This window comes from Psittacula echo (genome assembly GCF_963264785.1).
Source record: "Psittacula echo genome assembly, chromosome: 4".
In the NCBI taxonomy this organism is placed as follows: Eukaryota; Metazoa; Chordata; class Aves; order Psittaciformes; family Psittacidae; genus Psittacula; species Psittacula echo.
Genome location: NC_137738.1, coordinates 40,392,171 through 40,410,314, shown reverse-complemented (window position 1 = coordinate 40,410,314; position 18,144 = coordinate 40,392,171). Strand labels below are relative to the sequence as shown.

Genomic DNA, 18,144 nt, shown 5'->3' with positions numbered 1-18,144 from the left:
ACCATCAACATGCAGCATCAGTACACACCAGCAAAATGCCAGCCACCATTCATCAAATGGGAAACCCATACAATAAAGCACAAATTATGAAATATTCCCCTAAATCACCCCAAACCGTGCGAAGTCCCCAATGAAATCAGGGCCTAGATAAACATCTGGCAACCTTTTTTGTACGCATACTAGAGACAAACATCCTCCTCCAAGCTGAAACAGGAAAATAAAGGCCATTGACTGACCTGAATTTGGATGTCACTCTCAAAACAATCCTTTCACTTGTTCTGTGATGGGATCAAGGTCAATGTCATAGAAGCATGGCCTCGTGGGCAGTCCTGGCATGGTGCTCATCTGTGGAAACAATAAAATGAAGTTATACTTCTGCACCTGTAAGCAGATAATCACTCCACCCATGTAAACCTTAGATTATGAGAAATGCTGTATTGTTCATCATGGTCTCAACTGCAGCTGTGATCTTCACCACATTTTTTCATTTCTGTTAAAAATATCAAGCTTACTACTTTCTAGAGAATTTTTAAGTGTACATTTCTAAAAGACGGGAAAGAGAAAATAAAAGCCACAAAATGCAGGCTAGCACAGCAACCTAAGAATAAATGCCTTAAGAAAATGAAGACACTCTGGGACTTGTTCATCTGAATATTTATCCAGAACATTAATCCATTTATATCTACTGAAAAAAATCACACAGGAAATGGCAAGGACGTAACTGCCCAAATTCACCTGGTGACATGAATGGGTTGAACTCAGACCTCTCCCACAGAAAACCAGAATACAGGAGCAGAATTAATCATGACACTTTCATAACTGCTTATTTAATATAAGGAACAAATTGAAATAGTTCAACTTAATATACATGGAAACCAGTTGAATCCTAATTTAGTAGTTAGAATTAGCAGGTTGAGTTATGAAGCTAAAGCAACCCAATTATCTCAAACTATGCATAATTAAGATCCTGATCTAGCATAAGACACTGGCATCTGCATACTTTAAAACAGGTAAATAGTTTCATGAACTTAAATCACAGAGTTAACTATGGCCCTGTTCAAGCTACTTATACCATTATTTACAATTGGCATTTTAGCAGCAATTAAAGACGTGGGTCACATGGAAATCTTGAGGAGCTGGTCTGCAATAGCTTAAGCCTCTTTAAATCAGAGTTACTGCAGCTTCTCACCTCTCCCACCTCAGGACTCCCTCCTTCTCCCTCGCAAAGGAGACGTCTGGAGAACAGGTCCAGCAGAATAATGCTATTTTTCCATCTGCTTCACCTTCTGCTGTTTCAGCACCTTGAGCCAGGAAGGGCTTCCCCAGCACTGGCATAGGGTAAAGGCTGTAACTGTGGGGTAGTTTTAAGGCAGGACCAGTCTGGATCAACCTGAATTACTCTGTATTCACAACCTAATTCTTCCTAAGATGACAGAGGGAAGCCCTGGATATCTCACCAAGTTTCCACTAATTCACGGCATTCATTTGGGCTTAAAGACTCCGTAAACCCTTTTGATATCTTAACTTCAAGAGGTGGAGGATGGCCCTGCTATGTTAGGCCCTATATTAATACCTAAAGAGATGGAAGACCTTACAATCTCTGGAAATAAACCTAGAGTTCAGCTTAGCTCAGCTGTTTGTTGGCTAAGAGCCTTTATGCATTAGAATTTATATAATAGATGCTAGATTTTGAGGAACAAAATTTTAGCTGAGGCAAGTCAGCAAAAGTCATTAAAGTTGGTGGTTGCTCTGACTCCAGGAGGTAACCTTCAAACATGGCTGTGTAGAAAAAAACATTGGCTTGAGTACCAGAAACACTCCAAACACAATAATCTAAGGAAAGGATCAGATCGGGGCATGTTTTCACAATGTGAGCTGAAACCTGGTGCTGAAAGGAGACAGTTTCACCCTGTGAACCCCTGGGATGATCCTCCCTTGGAGTTGGCTATAGCACTCATCTTACTGCAGCCAACCTCATTCAACACACTGAACTGATGAAAATACACATTTCTGTGACCAGGGCTGGTTGGCTGATGAATTAAATCTGCATGACCAGATCACCACCTAGCCGCTTGCTGCAGGGCAGAAGCCAGAGCACACCATAGCCAGCCATTGCCTCCCAGCAGAGAGCACAGGGCTGGGCAGCATCCTCCCTCTGTCCTCCCTAATCCCTCAAGAGGAACTAGGATACAACTCAGCTATGGTGTTGTCTCTGGCCAAAGGCAAGTTCTAAATTGCTAATTGGCCTCAAAAGAGGAAAAATGAATGACCACCAACCTAGCTCCTACAGAGAGCCAGACTCACAGGCCCCCTTTGGGCTGGAGCTAGCTGTATTTCTTTACGTCAGCCTGCTCCGCTGCATACACAGTGATGAAGTTAGCATCTCTCATATGCTTTAGCTTCACTCCAAATGCTCATGTAATGTGTTTCCATTGTGGGAATACAAGCAAACTGTAAGATATCTCCACCACAGTTCCAGTTACTCCAGAGAGCTCTGCTGCCATTTCAGAGGTTAATCCCACTCTGGGAAGGGGGAAAAGGAGCTCAGGGAGTACCAGTGCAGCCATCATCTCACTTGAGACCTAGCTCTGGAAAAAAACCAATGCAACTAGTTTTTCTAGTCAACTTCTTAGTACATTTCCTTTGTTTTTAAATATAGTCCTTCCTGATCTTTTGTTATTGCACACAGTAGGATTAAGACAAAACTGTCAGTTTGCATTGACCAAGCCTTGTCACTGATTGCATGACATCATTTTATTGGCTGACATTGCCTTGGCATCCTAGCTAAGTACTAAAACACCTTGTTAGTATTCTTCATCTGTTGTAGCCACTAGTTGGAGTACTACATCATTAGGGTAACTGAATTATTTTCTGTCTCAGAGTCATCCCAGTTTCTGAGTTAGTACTTGACAAGAAACTGCCTTAATGAATTACATCTCACTGGGAGGGGAATAAGCAAATTGCCAAAGACAACTTTCTGGTTACTCTGTTCATGGCAGTTCTACAGCCAAAAGTAAACTCCCAAATTCCAGGTCTCCTCCCCCCACCTTTTTTTCTAATATATCTAAAGCTTGGCCACTCTTCATTTTCCCTCTATAATAAAAACTGGAATCAGTTTAGGAAAGAGGGTTTTATTTGTTTGGGTTTTTTTTTTTTTTTTTTTTTTTTTTTTTAAGAAAACTTTAAAAAAGTTCTACATATGCGTTTTGGATTTGGTTTTCTGTATTTTTTTTCATAGTCCCAGTTCTACACCAGTGTAACTCCAGTGTATTAAGTTATAGAAATCTATTACATCTATAAAATGTGAATATCAAACCAGTTTATTGCCAGTTCAGGGAATATAACTATTCTCATACTGAAAACCTAAGTCAACAAAAGGGAACAAGTTCATCTGAATAAAAATTACTGCTGTGTAAAATGAAGTACAAGGCAGAAAAACCCGCAGAGGAAACACTTTGGGACGAATACCTGTGTGAATTACAGAGTGAAAATGAAACGCATCCTGTCCTTTTCCCCATGGCCCAGACTTCCGAACAGGCAAAGCCATGTAGATTTATGAACATTTCTCTCTGCTCTCATTATTTGGACACAGAGGTAACATGTAGAAGAATCTATCCCTTTTTCATTACTTCAAGGTCAATAGGAGGAGACGGTTGGCTGATGGGGGAGATTACTACTGATTATTCCCTCTCCAGCCTTCTATTTCTTTCCTGCAGCAAAAAAGGCAGGAGAGAAAAGAGGGCTCAGTCAGTTGAGAGGTTGAGGCTTCCAGCTGACTGGCTTTCCACTTGGCTGCAGGCTCAGAATGATCCTCTTCCCTCTCACTGTTTTCCATTATGCTGAATGAAGGCATTAACGAAGGAGTTCACAGGCTGGCCTTAACCCCAGCAAGCATGACCCAGAAGCATCCCTCTCCCTGCCCTAAGTAACTGGAGCTAGGTTTCTGCACACAGAGCAGGGGAGATACTAACCTGCCCCTCAGCTGCAGCATATACCATACCTGCATAGTGGCTGGAAGACTACCTCCACCTCTCCAAGGGTTTCTGAGACAGCTACTTACTAAAATTACTTGATTTCTAAAACTTGAATAAAGCAGAATGAACAGTGAAAGAGAAAATATGACTGAAACATAAATCATGCTGGTAATTGACAGGTATGAACAGCATGAAAAAAACCCACAAATTTCCAGTCATAGAGCAACTTTCTAGGTATTTCCTACAATATACACCCCCTTTTATAGCATGGAGATTTCACAACTCTCCACTCTAATATAACATCACACAGGGTGTCTGCGATAAAAGAGCAGGGCAAGAAGCAGTGAATGACAACACATTATCCACTTAAGACTGCAAACTGAATTTAGGTGTCCAAAATAATCAGCGCTTAATTTGACCAAAACTGTTACTATCACACTACTGTGGGAGAAGGAATATATAAGGCATAAACTTCATATCTTAAGACTTAATGCAACTCATATGCATGCTTTATGCAGGAGAAAAAAAAAAAAGGTTTTTTTTTAAGAACTCATCTAGCTGTTTCCCATAATATACCATATAGGAATTAATAGGAAGTAGTTTAGTAGCAACTGACTGGAATCAACCATTTTCTCTGCAAACTGTGCAACTCTCTATACATCCATGAGAGCAAATCAAATGCAGAAAGATGATGTTTAAAAATGCCTATTTATGACTATGGCACTCTATATGTTCAGGAGGCAAAAGCAGCAAGTCTTACAGTTACCCTGAGGATCATTTATGCTCCTGGAAATGCACAACTGGTGGAAAATACAACACAATTTTAGTTATGAAATCCTGAAGGCTACTGTTTTCTATACTATTCATTTATGATCTTCCAGAAGTTTACTTACATGACTAAACAAAGCCCCCTCTTTCCCCAAAACATACGGAGTTTCCCTATAAAAGGAGGAAGCCAGTTATCTTTAAGAAAGCTATATGAATGTGCTGTTCCACACCCTCTCCAAGAACACATCCACTGTCACTGGAAGAGTGACTAAGTTGAGCTTCCCTGGAGTTTCGTTTAAAGCACAGATATGAGTTGACTTGTAATTTCAGTTAGCTGTAAGTTCTACATAACAGTTGCACAGTCAAGCAAACCTGACTCTGCTAGCCAGGTTTGCTATGGTCCCAAGAGGATCTATGCTGCTAAGCTTCCTTTGTTATCATACAAATACCTATCAGTGGTTGACATATCCTGCCTTTTACTTCAAGTGTATATCCATACATTCTTCTCCCCCACTTCCCGCTTCATTTACCTGTATGAAAAATTCTAATAGGACCTGAGATCATTTTAACTGGGTTAGCACAATAGCATGATTTGCAAAACAGATGGTCCTGAGGACTACATCCAACTCATGTTTAGTGTCTTTTTCACCTATAAGACAAGATGTGTCTGTTTTACAGACATAGCATGGTTTCTAACTAGAGAAAGGAAACCACAGGAATCTGTACTTACACAAAGTAGGAAAAACAGAAGATTAAAAGATAACAAAAAAATCAGCAAAAAGCTTATTGAGGAAACCTAACTATTCTGGGGTTTATGGAGTTAAATGTTGCATTTGACAAGAAGTGCAAGTAACTCACATTATCTAACTCTAACCTTTTGCTAATTAAACAAGTTAAGGCAACCCACAATTATTTCAAACTTTAAATACTGCAGAAAACAGATGTTGTTTCTCAAGAGAATCCAGCATACACATGGCTGCGGATACTCCTCAATAAAATCTGATGGGGTGAATTGCACATCCCACATTCCCTCAGCAAGAAACAATACAACAGGAAACTCAAGAGATTTATAAATAGTGCTATAAACCTGCATGCATTATGTTCAATGTGCTAGAATTTGTTGGAATCCTGAGGCGCAGCACGAAGGAGCTATGCTTCAGGGTTTCAATAACGTTTCCTAGTATGACTTAGAGCTCCAAAAGACAGATCTACTATCAGAAATTTGCTCCCCTGCAGTGTATCTGTCATGTGAAGCTGAAAGGAAGAGCTTTCTGCCCTTCTGAAGAAATTCCCCCAGGTCTCCAACCTTGCCTGCCTTCAGGCACTCTACCTTTATCAGTACCTTATCAAAATCTTTGTCAGATGACAGCCACTGACACTGGTGCTGGCCATGCACTGGAAACTGGCACCAGGGAAACTGTAATCCATGAAGTGGGAGAGGGAGAATAACAGACACACCACTGCACTGCATGACTGGAGGAATGGGTGCAGATCTTTTTACTGGATGCCTTAAAGTCCCTGCACTCTTCATTTTAGACCTATACTTGGAAATTTTTCATGAGACTACCCATGCAATGACGGCAGCAGGTAGGACTATGGCACTCTGAAGCATGAGACTGTGCAAACACTTCTAGTGAGTTGTTACTTAGCTCGTCTTCAAACTGGGCTGTCCTACACTGCACAGAGGCACTCAGGTGCACTTAAGAGGGAAGCTAGTGCATGCATGTCCTTAAGAGGGAAGCTAGGCAGCATATAATAAGTATCTCCAGGATCAGGTTGCAGTTTATTCCACAGAACTGGAAAATTCCCCCACTCTGTAGAGCTCTATCACTTCAGGGGTAGATCATGTTTTGAATGACAGAAGGAAAAAAAAAATTACATGACAATGACAGAAAAGAATAATTAAGAGAACAGTCCTGTTTGTCTTAATTAAAAGAAATTCAACAGAATGAATTGGCCAAAACAAAAGATGCACAATATAGCCTACAACCCTACACCCCGGTATTAGAGGGGAACACCACCATACCAAAGACTGAACTGACACTCAAGCCACCTTTCACCACCTCTTAAAATCAAAGAAATCTCAAACTCTAACATTAAGAAAAGCAGAGGCACAAAGGAGGCAAGTTGGGGCCTCGTGGAAAAAGTATCAACCTTTAAAAACTCATAAATTCAGCCTTGGAAATGGCAATAATTTCTAAAAACTCCACTTTAATAGCTACATAATGCTTAAGAAAATATTATCTCATTACTTTTCATTGTCTGAAAATAACAAGGATTTCTAAAAGCAGCTAAGCAATGATCTTTAGTCAGTGTTTAAATAATGGTTTACTTACAAGTTTTAATGAAAATTTGCCAAACCTGATGATAGCCGGAGTGAAGCTCGTATTTCCTTCTCAGGAAATCTTTAACAGAAAAGGATCTTGTTGCAATGCATATAAACAATCACAGTAAAAAACTCAACATATTATCAGGCTTCAAAATGATCAAAATAATGTTTGAAAAGATGCTGATGCTACCCCAATGTATGCTATAATATTCCTTGCTCTAAATGGCTCTGTTTCATGGGCATGCTGACTGATATCAGGTGCAGAAGTCCATCTGGCATCAATTATTCTATTATAACTGTCTCTAATGTTTCCACATTCTTGGCAACTGTTCGATTTTGTGAAAGGATTTACAGCAACAAGATGCATGGACATTGCTCTTCTGCTATCAGCATCTGGATGAAGTTATAAAAGTACTGAGTATTGATTATACAATCCTAACTGACCTTGCTGCCAGGTGCTCAAGCGAGGCAGAAGTAGCTTGTGCCCTGTTACATTCTCTGTGGGGTTACCAGGACAATTTATTCATGTCAAGCGGAAATAGTCTGAGTTCAAAAGTGATCTCCTGGGCATCCTAAGGAAAAACCCCAAACCCACACAACTGTCCACATCTGTCCAGTACAGGTTTTGGAGAGGCCCGTGGGTGCATATCCCAAAGGAAGCAGGGATGAGAAGAATCAGTGCTTGGTTGGCCAAGTTCTTAGCGAATGGGTCAGTGAAAATACCACTGGAACTCAAATGTTGCCGGCAGTGATGTGCTGAAGCACTGAAGACCCAGGATTGGCATTTTGCTAGTTACTACGTAAAATATCTAGGCATAGATACAATCTGTAAAAGAATGAGCAATTTCCTGGATGAAGTAAAAACATTTAGGACACACATATATGACTGCAGTTTCTCTCAGCCGAGTTGTCTCAATTCATTTTCATCTTAGAATTTATAAAACCATACTTGAAACAGAAGAAAATGTTCCCCATAATAACAGCACAATGGGATCAATATTTTAAATTTATTTAAAAAATACATCTCTCTCTCTGAAGTAGCACGATAGATGGCGTTCAGTGGACTATTTTTGCATACCATCCACGATACAGCATGTTTTACAGGGTACTGAGAGCAGTTTTCTGCCTTAGATAGGTTAACTGATAAACAAAATACTAAAAAAATGAGAGATACAAAATCGAAACAAACCCCCCCAAAATGAAACACCCCTCCCAAACAACTAACCACAGAGGAAATAAAGGGGGAGAGAAAAAACAGGATTACAAATTCCAGGTGACTTGTTCCAAAACACTTCCCTCCATCCCAGCCCACTCAAATCCATTTCCAGGAGTAATTGGTCCCTTGGCCAAGACCTACATCCTGATTTTCCTTTCCCCCTTGGGCTTTCAACAGAATCCCTGGCAGAGGATTCTCGCTTGCTGCCTCTTGTACAAAATCACCTCCTCAGCCAGAAGAAATCCCTCCCTCTAGCTCACTCCTGATGTCAGAGGCTTCCAGGGCTGTTCCCATTCTTGGTGATTGTCCAATATATCAGATAGTGCTGGAAAAACATTTCTGAGGGAATAAATCCACAGGATAAAGACATTCCTCTTATGCTGTTTCAGCAACCAGAATATCTGAAGTATCTGATGTTCATGGGTACAAAATCCTCCTGCTTTGTTCAGTGCTTGGGTCTCCTGGTTAGGAAGAGGTGTCCAAGCTGTGCCAGCAGGTCAGGTTTTGATGAAAGTAGAGCAGGTTTTGTGGTATTACAGAAGGAGAGTCTTAAGTGGACCCATCCCAACTGCCTTGCATTTGTTCAGGGACCGGGCATACATCATTTCCTCTGAAACCTGTTTATTTTGTACCAATTGTTTCTCTAGAATGGTCATTCCTCAAACACTGGGAGCATGTCTTCCTTTCTACTTTTGATCTTCACTATGCCATTTTGTTTCAAAAGCTTCATATCTTTCATATGAGACTTGCCTTGCTGGTTAGACAGCCTGACATGTCAACACAGCAAAGTACAGAGCCTCAACTGCAGCCCAGAAACTGGAGATGGTGGCGGCAGCAGACTATGTAAAACAAATAGGTGTGCTCAACATGCAACAAACTTTACCCTTCCCAGTAAACTATGGTAGAAAGAGCATTGGGAGCATCATGCAGTCATCTCAATGACAAATTACAACATGGACAAATCCCAAAAGATTGCATAACTATGGTGAGTAATAACACATTTAACTGCTGCCACACTAGCCCTCTTGATTACAATTAACTAGATCCACTGATACCTGAGGTAAGTAAAGTTCCCTGAGAAGCATCGTATCAGGCAAAGATGATTTGTGTGTGTGTATATATGGGAAGAACGGCTTCTAAAGAACATAGAGGGATTATGGCAAAGGATGCCTTAAAATTAGTTCTTTTTAACTGTTAAATCTCCAAACTAGCTGTGGTGTTTTATAGTGACCTTTATAACACCAAAGTGTACAAGAATTCTGGAAAACACCTTAAGCAATGGGAGCTGAGAAAGGTGGAAAAGGAGGTGTCTATACTTTGCTAATCCCACCTGAGTTGACACAATCTAGTTTTCTGTACTGGGAAACAATAATGCCTAGGATATACACTTTACAGGTGCAGTCCAACTTTCTGGTCTGTAGTTATCATGGGAGATGTCAGAAAGAAGAGCCTTGGGGCTTGTCTCCAAAGAATGATCAAAACACGTTGGGCATCACCATGTTCAGTCACTATCACTGTACCATCATAATGCATCAACCTGTGATCGTCTCTAATCTCATTAGTTCAAGTTTCTATATCTACTTTCTCCAGTCATTTGTTGCTTGAATAAATAGTTTAAATTATTTGCTCTCTGTAGTCTTTAACACATGTTATTTTGTGGCAGACAGAAGCAAACAGGAAATAGACAAGTACAAAAAAGTACCTTACATTCTAATTCTGGATCCAGCTGCTTTCTAACCATATGCAGTTTTGTACCATCTTTCTTCAGGCAAATTACTATTTTGACATGCTAAGTCAACGCTATCTTAGCTGCACTGAAGAATTAAAAAACTTTTCCTTTCTATTTGTTCCTAACCCAGAAGATTCAGAATAGACCCAGTGTGGCTGGCTATGAGGATGTCAAATTGTTAAACTGTCTGCGCAAATCAGATATTCTCAGTCAAAAGTCCATCACATATCTCTGCCTCTAGCAGTACATATTATTTAATGCAGAGTGTCCTCTAAAATCATATTAGAATGTACTGCGGTTCCCTTTGACAAGGAAGCAAATAAAAAACGAAGGATATTTCTTAGATCAGCAATTTTCATCCTATTGTGTATCAAACCACGATTTTAAGAGGTCTCAAAAAGGCTGCTGGAGCTTGCATTTCTCCTGAAAAATGGAGAAGCATAGAAATGCTTTAAAAGGGCCAAGAGTGACTGACTTCTGATGAACTACTGCCTTCAGAAGAGGCACCTTTTTTTTTTTGCAAGTTGCCTGAACGGCACTAATAACTGTAAAAAGAAAGGAAAAAAAACTACCCATGAGTGTGCGACTTAATTCTGTTATGGCAATATTGATTTTCAAAGTTCCTCTACTTAGGATCACGTTAACACCCTAATTTCTGGTTACCGAGAGAGAACCATGAGTTAACAAACTGTCAGTTAAACTTAATTGTCAAATGAAACCAGGCAAAATGCTGTTAACTGACAGAGAGCACAATCTTTACCCTCCAAACAAGTATTCTTACATAATATAACAAAGATTTATATTTATAAATAAATTTCTCCTCAAAGTACTTAAAATAGGAATTAAATATGCGAAGTACATCTGGGAAATAAATGAAATAAGATCTTAATTTTAAAAGGTGAATGAGAAGAAGGCAGAAAAGGTCAAATGATTTGCCAAAAGGAGCTGATGTGCTGCCAGGAGAATGGAACTTGAAACTGGTAACTCTGATTTTCATCTTAATCTCACATGACCAAAACTCAAGAATAACTATGCTAAATAGTTATAATGCATGAAATATCCTTTTGTATTACATATTGAAGCCTCTGTGTCTGTGTTTTTAAATTAAATACAACTTTCTTCATTTCTCATACTTTGCTCAGTATGAACTTGCAGTAAGTCACTTCTCTAACCACAGTTTCTGTAATACAACAAAGGATAACAATATATTAATATAAGCAATAAAAATGATGTTAAACTCTTCAACTAAAATAAACCATTTTTGGAAATACACCTTTTTTTTCAGTCTGAAAAACAAACCAACCCCAAGCAGACGTTTTGTGGGTGGCATTCAGTATTTTTCCCAGATGAAGCATATGAACGGAAAAAAAGAAAAAAAATATGGAAGGTAATAATAAATTTCTGCATCCCAATACAAAAAAAGTTAATAGAACTCTGTGTTTTGACAAATATCTAGTACAGGAATGATCTAAGGGAACTTCTCTCAAGCATTAAAAATGTGTAAAAGCGCCATGTCATAGGAAGCTTATTTGTGCACAGAGGAAATCATAAAAAGACTAAAGTAAAATGATAATACAGAAATTAAAAACCATTTAGAATATAAACTCTCTAATGCCAAAGTGAACAAACCAGCAGACAATGTCAAAAGTTTTATTTACGCTTATGGTATAGTCCCTTGCCAGCTCCTCCTAATCAAAAGGCCAGTCTGTAATGAACTTTCATTTTTTGGCAAACAAACCATTTACAACTCCACTGCTCAGCCAAAGGCATAAAAGATACAACCCACAACATGTTCACTAACATTCAGCCTGCTTCTTTCCCTCTTGGTGACTCCAGAAGTGAAGGCCCCCTGTGATGGCACATTGGCCTCTCCTGAAGAGCTCCAATGCCCCAGCAGTGTGTTGCTACCCACAGGCCTGGGCATTTTCCTTGAAGAGAGGCTGCTGGTAAGCATGACTGCTCTCCCCTGGATGCAGCCATGGATTGTGCTGCCATCTCATCATCAGCATTCCTGCCAGCAGTTGGAATTCCTTTAGTCAATTCCCATTTGAATATTACTTGTTCATTTATGAGAAAACTCTGCTTTATCTTTGCTTCCACATTACGTTCCTCCTTTGTCATTGCTTAAATACTGACTGTGAAGCTATTTTTAAATAGATTTTTGGTGAATGTTATTAGGAAATCCAGTTTTTAATTTTTCCCAGAGAAAAGTAGAGACAAAGAGCGTCACAAACTCAGAGAGAGCTTATTTGTGCTGTTACAAACATGCCTTGATCCCATTCTGGACAGATTACCTGCAGAGCATTTGGTTTCCTTGTCTACTCACTGTATCACATCTTTACTACAGATGCCAAATACCAAGGCATTGAGTTCTTTACTACAGTCTGGATCAGAGTTTTACAGTCAGCATGGCCCATTCAGGGTCTCAGGCAAAAAAACAAACCTGACATACGCAGTGCCAGCAGCACAACGTTTCTCTCTGGAGCACACAACAAAAGGCTTTCCACTCTGTGTTCCACTGCATGTTCTATCTCCCTTGTGCTCCCGATGCTTTGCTGCAACTGTGTGTGAGCCTGTAGGACAGTGCAGAGCAAGTGCCTGGACACAGCATAGAAATACAGGAATGGGAAAAAGTCATCAAAGGCAGACGAAGATGGGAAGTATCTGTATCTACTTGGCTGCATTTATTTGTGAAACACTGTATTTTATCTTCATTTCATGCAGTTTAGTAACAAAAGCTCCTATTGCCTTGCTTTCTACATGTACAGAGCAGCAGGGCATTGTGTACGCATGGAAAACTGGCGCAGCATGATCAATTAATACAGAGTTACATGCTTTAAATCAGCTAGAAGGCAGACAGGGAGCGTGCTTTATCATGTCAGAGCAAATATGCGTGTCCCAGGGTTTTGTCTGTGACAGCGGCTGGTGTCAGATGCTCTACAGAGAAAAGCTATAACTATGGAGGCTGACAAAGGAATCTCTGTCCAACACTGGGAGCTGACAGCTGTAGACTGACCAAATCCTTGAACACTATGCTTAGCACTTTTCCCAAATTACTTATATTAATTACAACACTGTGTATTGTTGATGGCTATAACCCTTTAGAAGTCTTGTTAAGTTCTTGGCCTCAGAGGCTTTCCTGTGTTAATGACTTCCACACTCTAACCACACATGAGAAAGTATTTCCTTCTTTTACAGAGGTATTAATATAGATGCCTGGCAACGTCCCTTCACAGAGCAAACACATATTCCAAAGAAAAACTGCCAAGATGATTCAGAGATAACAGCAGAGCTCAGATAACAGCAATTAGCTTTAAGTATACATTTTAAGTCGGCAAGCTTATACAAAATAGTACACATCATACTGTGTGCCAGCTGATGTGTAAAACCAAATTCAGTATCGTGTTTCAGAAGGGAATGTCTACATATTAATGTGTGGCTGTATTACAGTCTTCTCCTTTTTGATATTACTGTCTAGTCACTTGCTTGCTAATTAAATTTTAGCTGAAAAATATATTTTACATAAACATTCCTTTTTGCGGAATCCAGGTTATAACGCAGAAGTAACCTGGATTATGTAGGCGTAACCAATGCAGTAACATTCCCAACTGAAAAAAAAAATCTCTTCCTTGTGAATAACGTGATTTTGTTCCTTAAGTTACAACTTTGTAGTTTCAAGAAACCAACAGAACTGGCTGCAATGGCACACGAATAAGGAACTTTACTTTTTTGTGGATCTGCTGGGATTACTGGGGAGGCAATGAGAAGCCTGGCAGATACAGGAAAAACCAGCACAGGTCAGGAAATCATTTCCGGGAGCAGATGTTTGTTCTAATTGCATTTACAGATGGATGCCATACAAGGGGAAGCTGGCATTTAACAGGTACTGTACTCAGATCCATTTCAATGTCATTAAGGTTACTATTAAAAAAAAAAAAAAAAAAGACTGAGAGAGAAGGGAAAATGATGACATACCCAGGGCATAACTCCAAATAACCTAGGAGATGCTCTATGACATCCTTATTACTCATTTCCTCTCATTAGATTGTGACCCTTGCCTAGTTCATTCTGATATTTATTTAAGGCTTACAGTCTCATTGGTAGTGAAGACCCCTTAAAAAAACACAGGAAGCAGAAGGTAGCCCTTTACACTGGTCTCCCCTCAGAGAAGGCCATGGCAGGCAGGGTGCAGGAGCTCAGGCTCCTCCCCAAGTCAGCACAGATTTACAGCTTCCAGAGCACAGGCATCTGTACCCAAATTGCTGCAAAAAGGGGCATGGCTGCAACCCTGCCTCTCTGGCCACGGTCCCGTTCACCAAGGGTTGCATGAGATTTAGGACTCTAATTAACCAGCAAGAACAGCTGGGATTGGAGCAAGAGACAAGACAGTCTAACATCCCTCTCCCTCAGCTATTACTGCCCAAATATCTCAGTCACTACTCAACCAGTTTCTGGACAATACTTTTTTTCTGGAGTGATATAAGGAAAACCAAAAATAATGTGCTTTTCTACAAAACACTTAAATATAGTAAACTATAACTGCTGTGGAGCTGATACACAAGCAGAACACACGTCCCTACACTTGGGGCACCACCATCCCTTAGAAAGGCAGGGACTGATACAACATCAGAAATATGATTTTCATTTGCAGGCACATGTCTTTCTGAACCCTAAATCTCATACTATATTAACTTTGTGACTGATATTAAACATGTGTCTGGAAAAAATCAAAGGGCAGTCAGTTATCTTGAACCTAGGAAAATTTAAGAATATTTCTTACTCAAGTGTCAAAAAATATTAATGTAACTTTGTACTTTATAAAGTGGAAAGACTCCAAATCCAGGCAGTGCTGCATGTATCCACAGTGATAAGTAGAAGAATGGTTAGCTATAATATAGACCTATTAAAAAAAAACAACTCCCCTGTAAATTTCTTTCCATCTGGGAGAATACTGCAATTCTTCATGAAGAATGCCAGCAGCAAACGGTCATGCAGCATTTTCCTTCCTCTACAGTATGTATTTGAGTCCCAGAGAAGACATCAGAACATCAAAACAGAAGCTTTTATTTGCCCCATAAAATGAAGATGGCTTTATCCCCTTAAAGATGAACTTTTACAAATCTATCCCTGGAAAACAGTACCCCATGAAACCCCTAGGGATTACACTGCAATTATCTGGGATCCATCTTGTATGCTACTTTTTTTAAAATGTTTTAAATTTTTAAATTGTACTAGAAATCATGCCGAAAGGCCTACAAGAACACACAGTTTTGGATTATCATAGCTTTTGTATCTGGGAAACAGAATTCAGAACACATCTTTAATGAAATGGACCATTTGGCCTAAACAACCCAAAGAAAGAAAAAGTTGCTATTCATTAAAAAATGCCATTTTAAAGTGTATCAAACGTTTTCCAGTTGCAAGGTATACATAGGCTTGGCTAACATTTCAGAGCAGATACAGTTTACTCAGAAAAAAAAAGCACTTTTTTTCCTGGAATAAGAATGCTCACAGCCAGATGTGCTAGAACAGCCCTTCTGCTTAAATTTCAATGGTACCTCATTCCAGCATGACACGTGTGCATGTGTGTGGTGGGCATTTGTGAATATATTCACCCATTCTCCCATCCCAGGTTTCTCTTTTTGGCTAGGGAGTAAAGCAAGTCCCCCAGTTGTGCCTATTTTATAAAGCACAAGTAAAGCACTAGGAAAAGGCATTTAAAAGATTTGAAATGATTGCCGACATTTCCTTTAGCAAAGGTGAAAGAATCCATTCTTATTATAGACTTCTGCAGCAGCACATTTATCAGGAATATAAAGAACTGTGCTCACTGACTGTCACAGCTTGCTCAGCTACTAGGGATTAATGTGTAGATGGCCTTCTACATTCAAATTAGGACACCTTGCTGGTGAAATACACTGAAATAATACCTTTAAAGCACACCTTTTAGTGAATGTGGCCTGCCTTCAAGAGCTCCCATCCCTTGGCTTATTAGCTCATTCATTCAAACTGGCAACTGGGGAATGGAAACAAAGCTCCAGCTTAGAGGAAACGCAATTATGGGACTTGATGATCCTTATGCAACATGGGCATTTTGCATTACTGACCAACCTAAGCTATTAGGAAGCCTCATCTGCTTGTGTAGACTTGTGGTCCCCACTTTTTTATGCCTTACCATGTAGAAAAGACAAATAGGCATTTCAAAATGAGCTTCCTAGGGCTTTTAATTCCAACTTGTCATCCTACTCCTGTGTGACTTCAGCTGGCAAAATACTGAGCTACTTGCACAGCGCCTGTGCTTCTATTCAACCTGTTGTTGAACGGAAACCTTCACCACCTCTTAGGAATGCTGGTTGTAGGCTGAAATGCCACTGTGGCTCTTTCCTTTATAACAATGGCCAAAGCATAGGCATTAGGATAATTGTGATTTCCTTTTTGATTGTCTCAGAGAGGGAAGACTAGCCACTGCACTTTGGGAGCACTCATGTGATTTGATGTCTTTGGGACTTTTTTATTCTTGTATTTTTATACTGGCTTTGATCACTTCAATAAGCTTCAGTATCACTTTCAGTATCTTTCTCCCTCTTACATACATAATCCTTTACAGATTACATGCTCTGTTCACCAGCAGGGGAATATTTGAAGTAATACATCTATTTGTATAGCTGTGCCAGACATTCTTCCTATGCTCTTCCTGTGCTGTGTTTGTAATTATATCTGTCTTTCAAAAATTCATTTAAGGGACAGTTAATGAAAATTAACTAAATTAGTCCTCTGACAACACAGAACAGCACCACATAGATGACGTACTACAAGTTCAGGATGGAGCAATGAGAAAGAAGCAGAAAAATATCAGTAAGTCTCTTCAGCTTATTGCTTGTTAGAAAGGATGGGATGTGATACACAATGTGAAACAGCTGCTGCTTTCTAAAGGAGGCAAGAGGGAAGCTAAAAAAAGAGAAAGCAGAAAGGTAAAATAGACGCAAGTGTTGAATCCTGGATGTCTTCTCCCTTATTCCTAATGAAAAGAATATCTTGGCTTTTTTTTTTGAGGAACAAGGGTGTAAAATATGTCATAATTACATAAATGATGGTAAAAAAGACTATGTTCTTTGGATGAAGACAGCCAAGAGAAGGTTCATATAAATAAATAAGTCTGCAACATTTTATCAGGAAAATCATTCCCCTACTGTCCAAAATGTTTTGTTTTCCAGTAAAAATCCTCAAACACATTATACTGCATATTGATGCAACTTTTGTATTTGAATCTATTCCTGCACATCCAATATATTGTGGTGGGGGAAATGAGAAAAAAGGAGTAGGAATGATGAAAAATATCCTAATGCTCAGGAAGGCAGCCACTATTAAGCATAACTTATTTACCAATAAAAATGAATATGCAGATAAGCACAGGAATTTTATCTTCATGAACTAGTTGCTTCTCACTGTTGTCAAAGCATACATATTCTTGACAAAGTAATTTAGTTGTAAATGTTTTTGAAATCTGATTTAAGTGTCTTAATTTATCCTGAAAATACAAATCCAGAACTGGAATCATCCTTACTTGTAATCTGCCACTAAGGGTGTGTAGGTGGGCAGGTAGGCAAGTATGCCCATATGTGTGGGTAGTTACTCCCACTATTTTGGGTGTCTAAGAAGGAAATGTTTTCTTGTCAAAAATAAACTATTGAAAAATAATTGTATAGCAGTTTTTATTTAAAATTTCCTCCAAAGTTTTCCCTGGGTGTGCACATAAGCTCTCAGTTAATGATTTGAATTGGATGAGACTTTCACTTTTTTTCTTTCTTTATGGTATCAGCAAAATGATGAGTGACAGGCTGAGTTGACAAGGTCAACTATGTTGAAATGCTCCCACCATTTCTTCATTTCTGGCTTGCTCTACCTGTGGTTCGCAGTACATTAGTCACAGTGTGTGCTGCAGAATCCATGTATGCCCCACCTCTAGGTTCCAGCACTATAAACTGTATTTGGGAGTGCAGCCCAACATCTTAAAACTTTCCCTCTAATATACAATGCAGCACTTTGTCTTGCTAGAACAGAAACATTGGGCAAGCTTGCTCACTAGCACACTGTTCTACCACGGTAACTCTTATTTTCCCACTTCACT

At 39.4% G+C, this 18,144-nt stretch overlaps 1 protein-coding gene across 1 annotated transcript in view; it reads right to left on the bottom strand.

Annotated features, from left to right (window-relative positions):
- Nucleotides 1-255: 255 nt before the first annotated feature.
- The window catches only part of MTHFD1L (methylenetetrahydrofolate dehydrogenase (NADP+ dependent) 1 like), a gene marked incomplete at both ends in the record, with an annotated part of 146,668 nt that continues 128,779 nt past the window's right edge, over nucleotides 256-18,144 (bottom strand). The window contains one exon of the mRNA XM_080615238.1: nucleotides 256-345. Within this exon, the coding sequence (XP_080471364.1) occupies nucleotides 256-345 (90 nt within the window). The remainder of the gene's footprint in view (nucleotides 346-18,144) is intronic.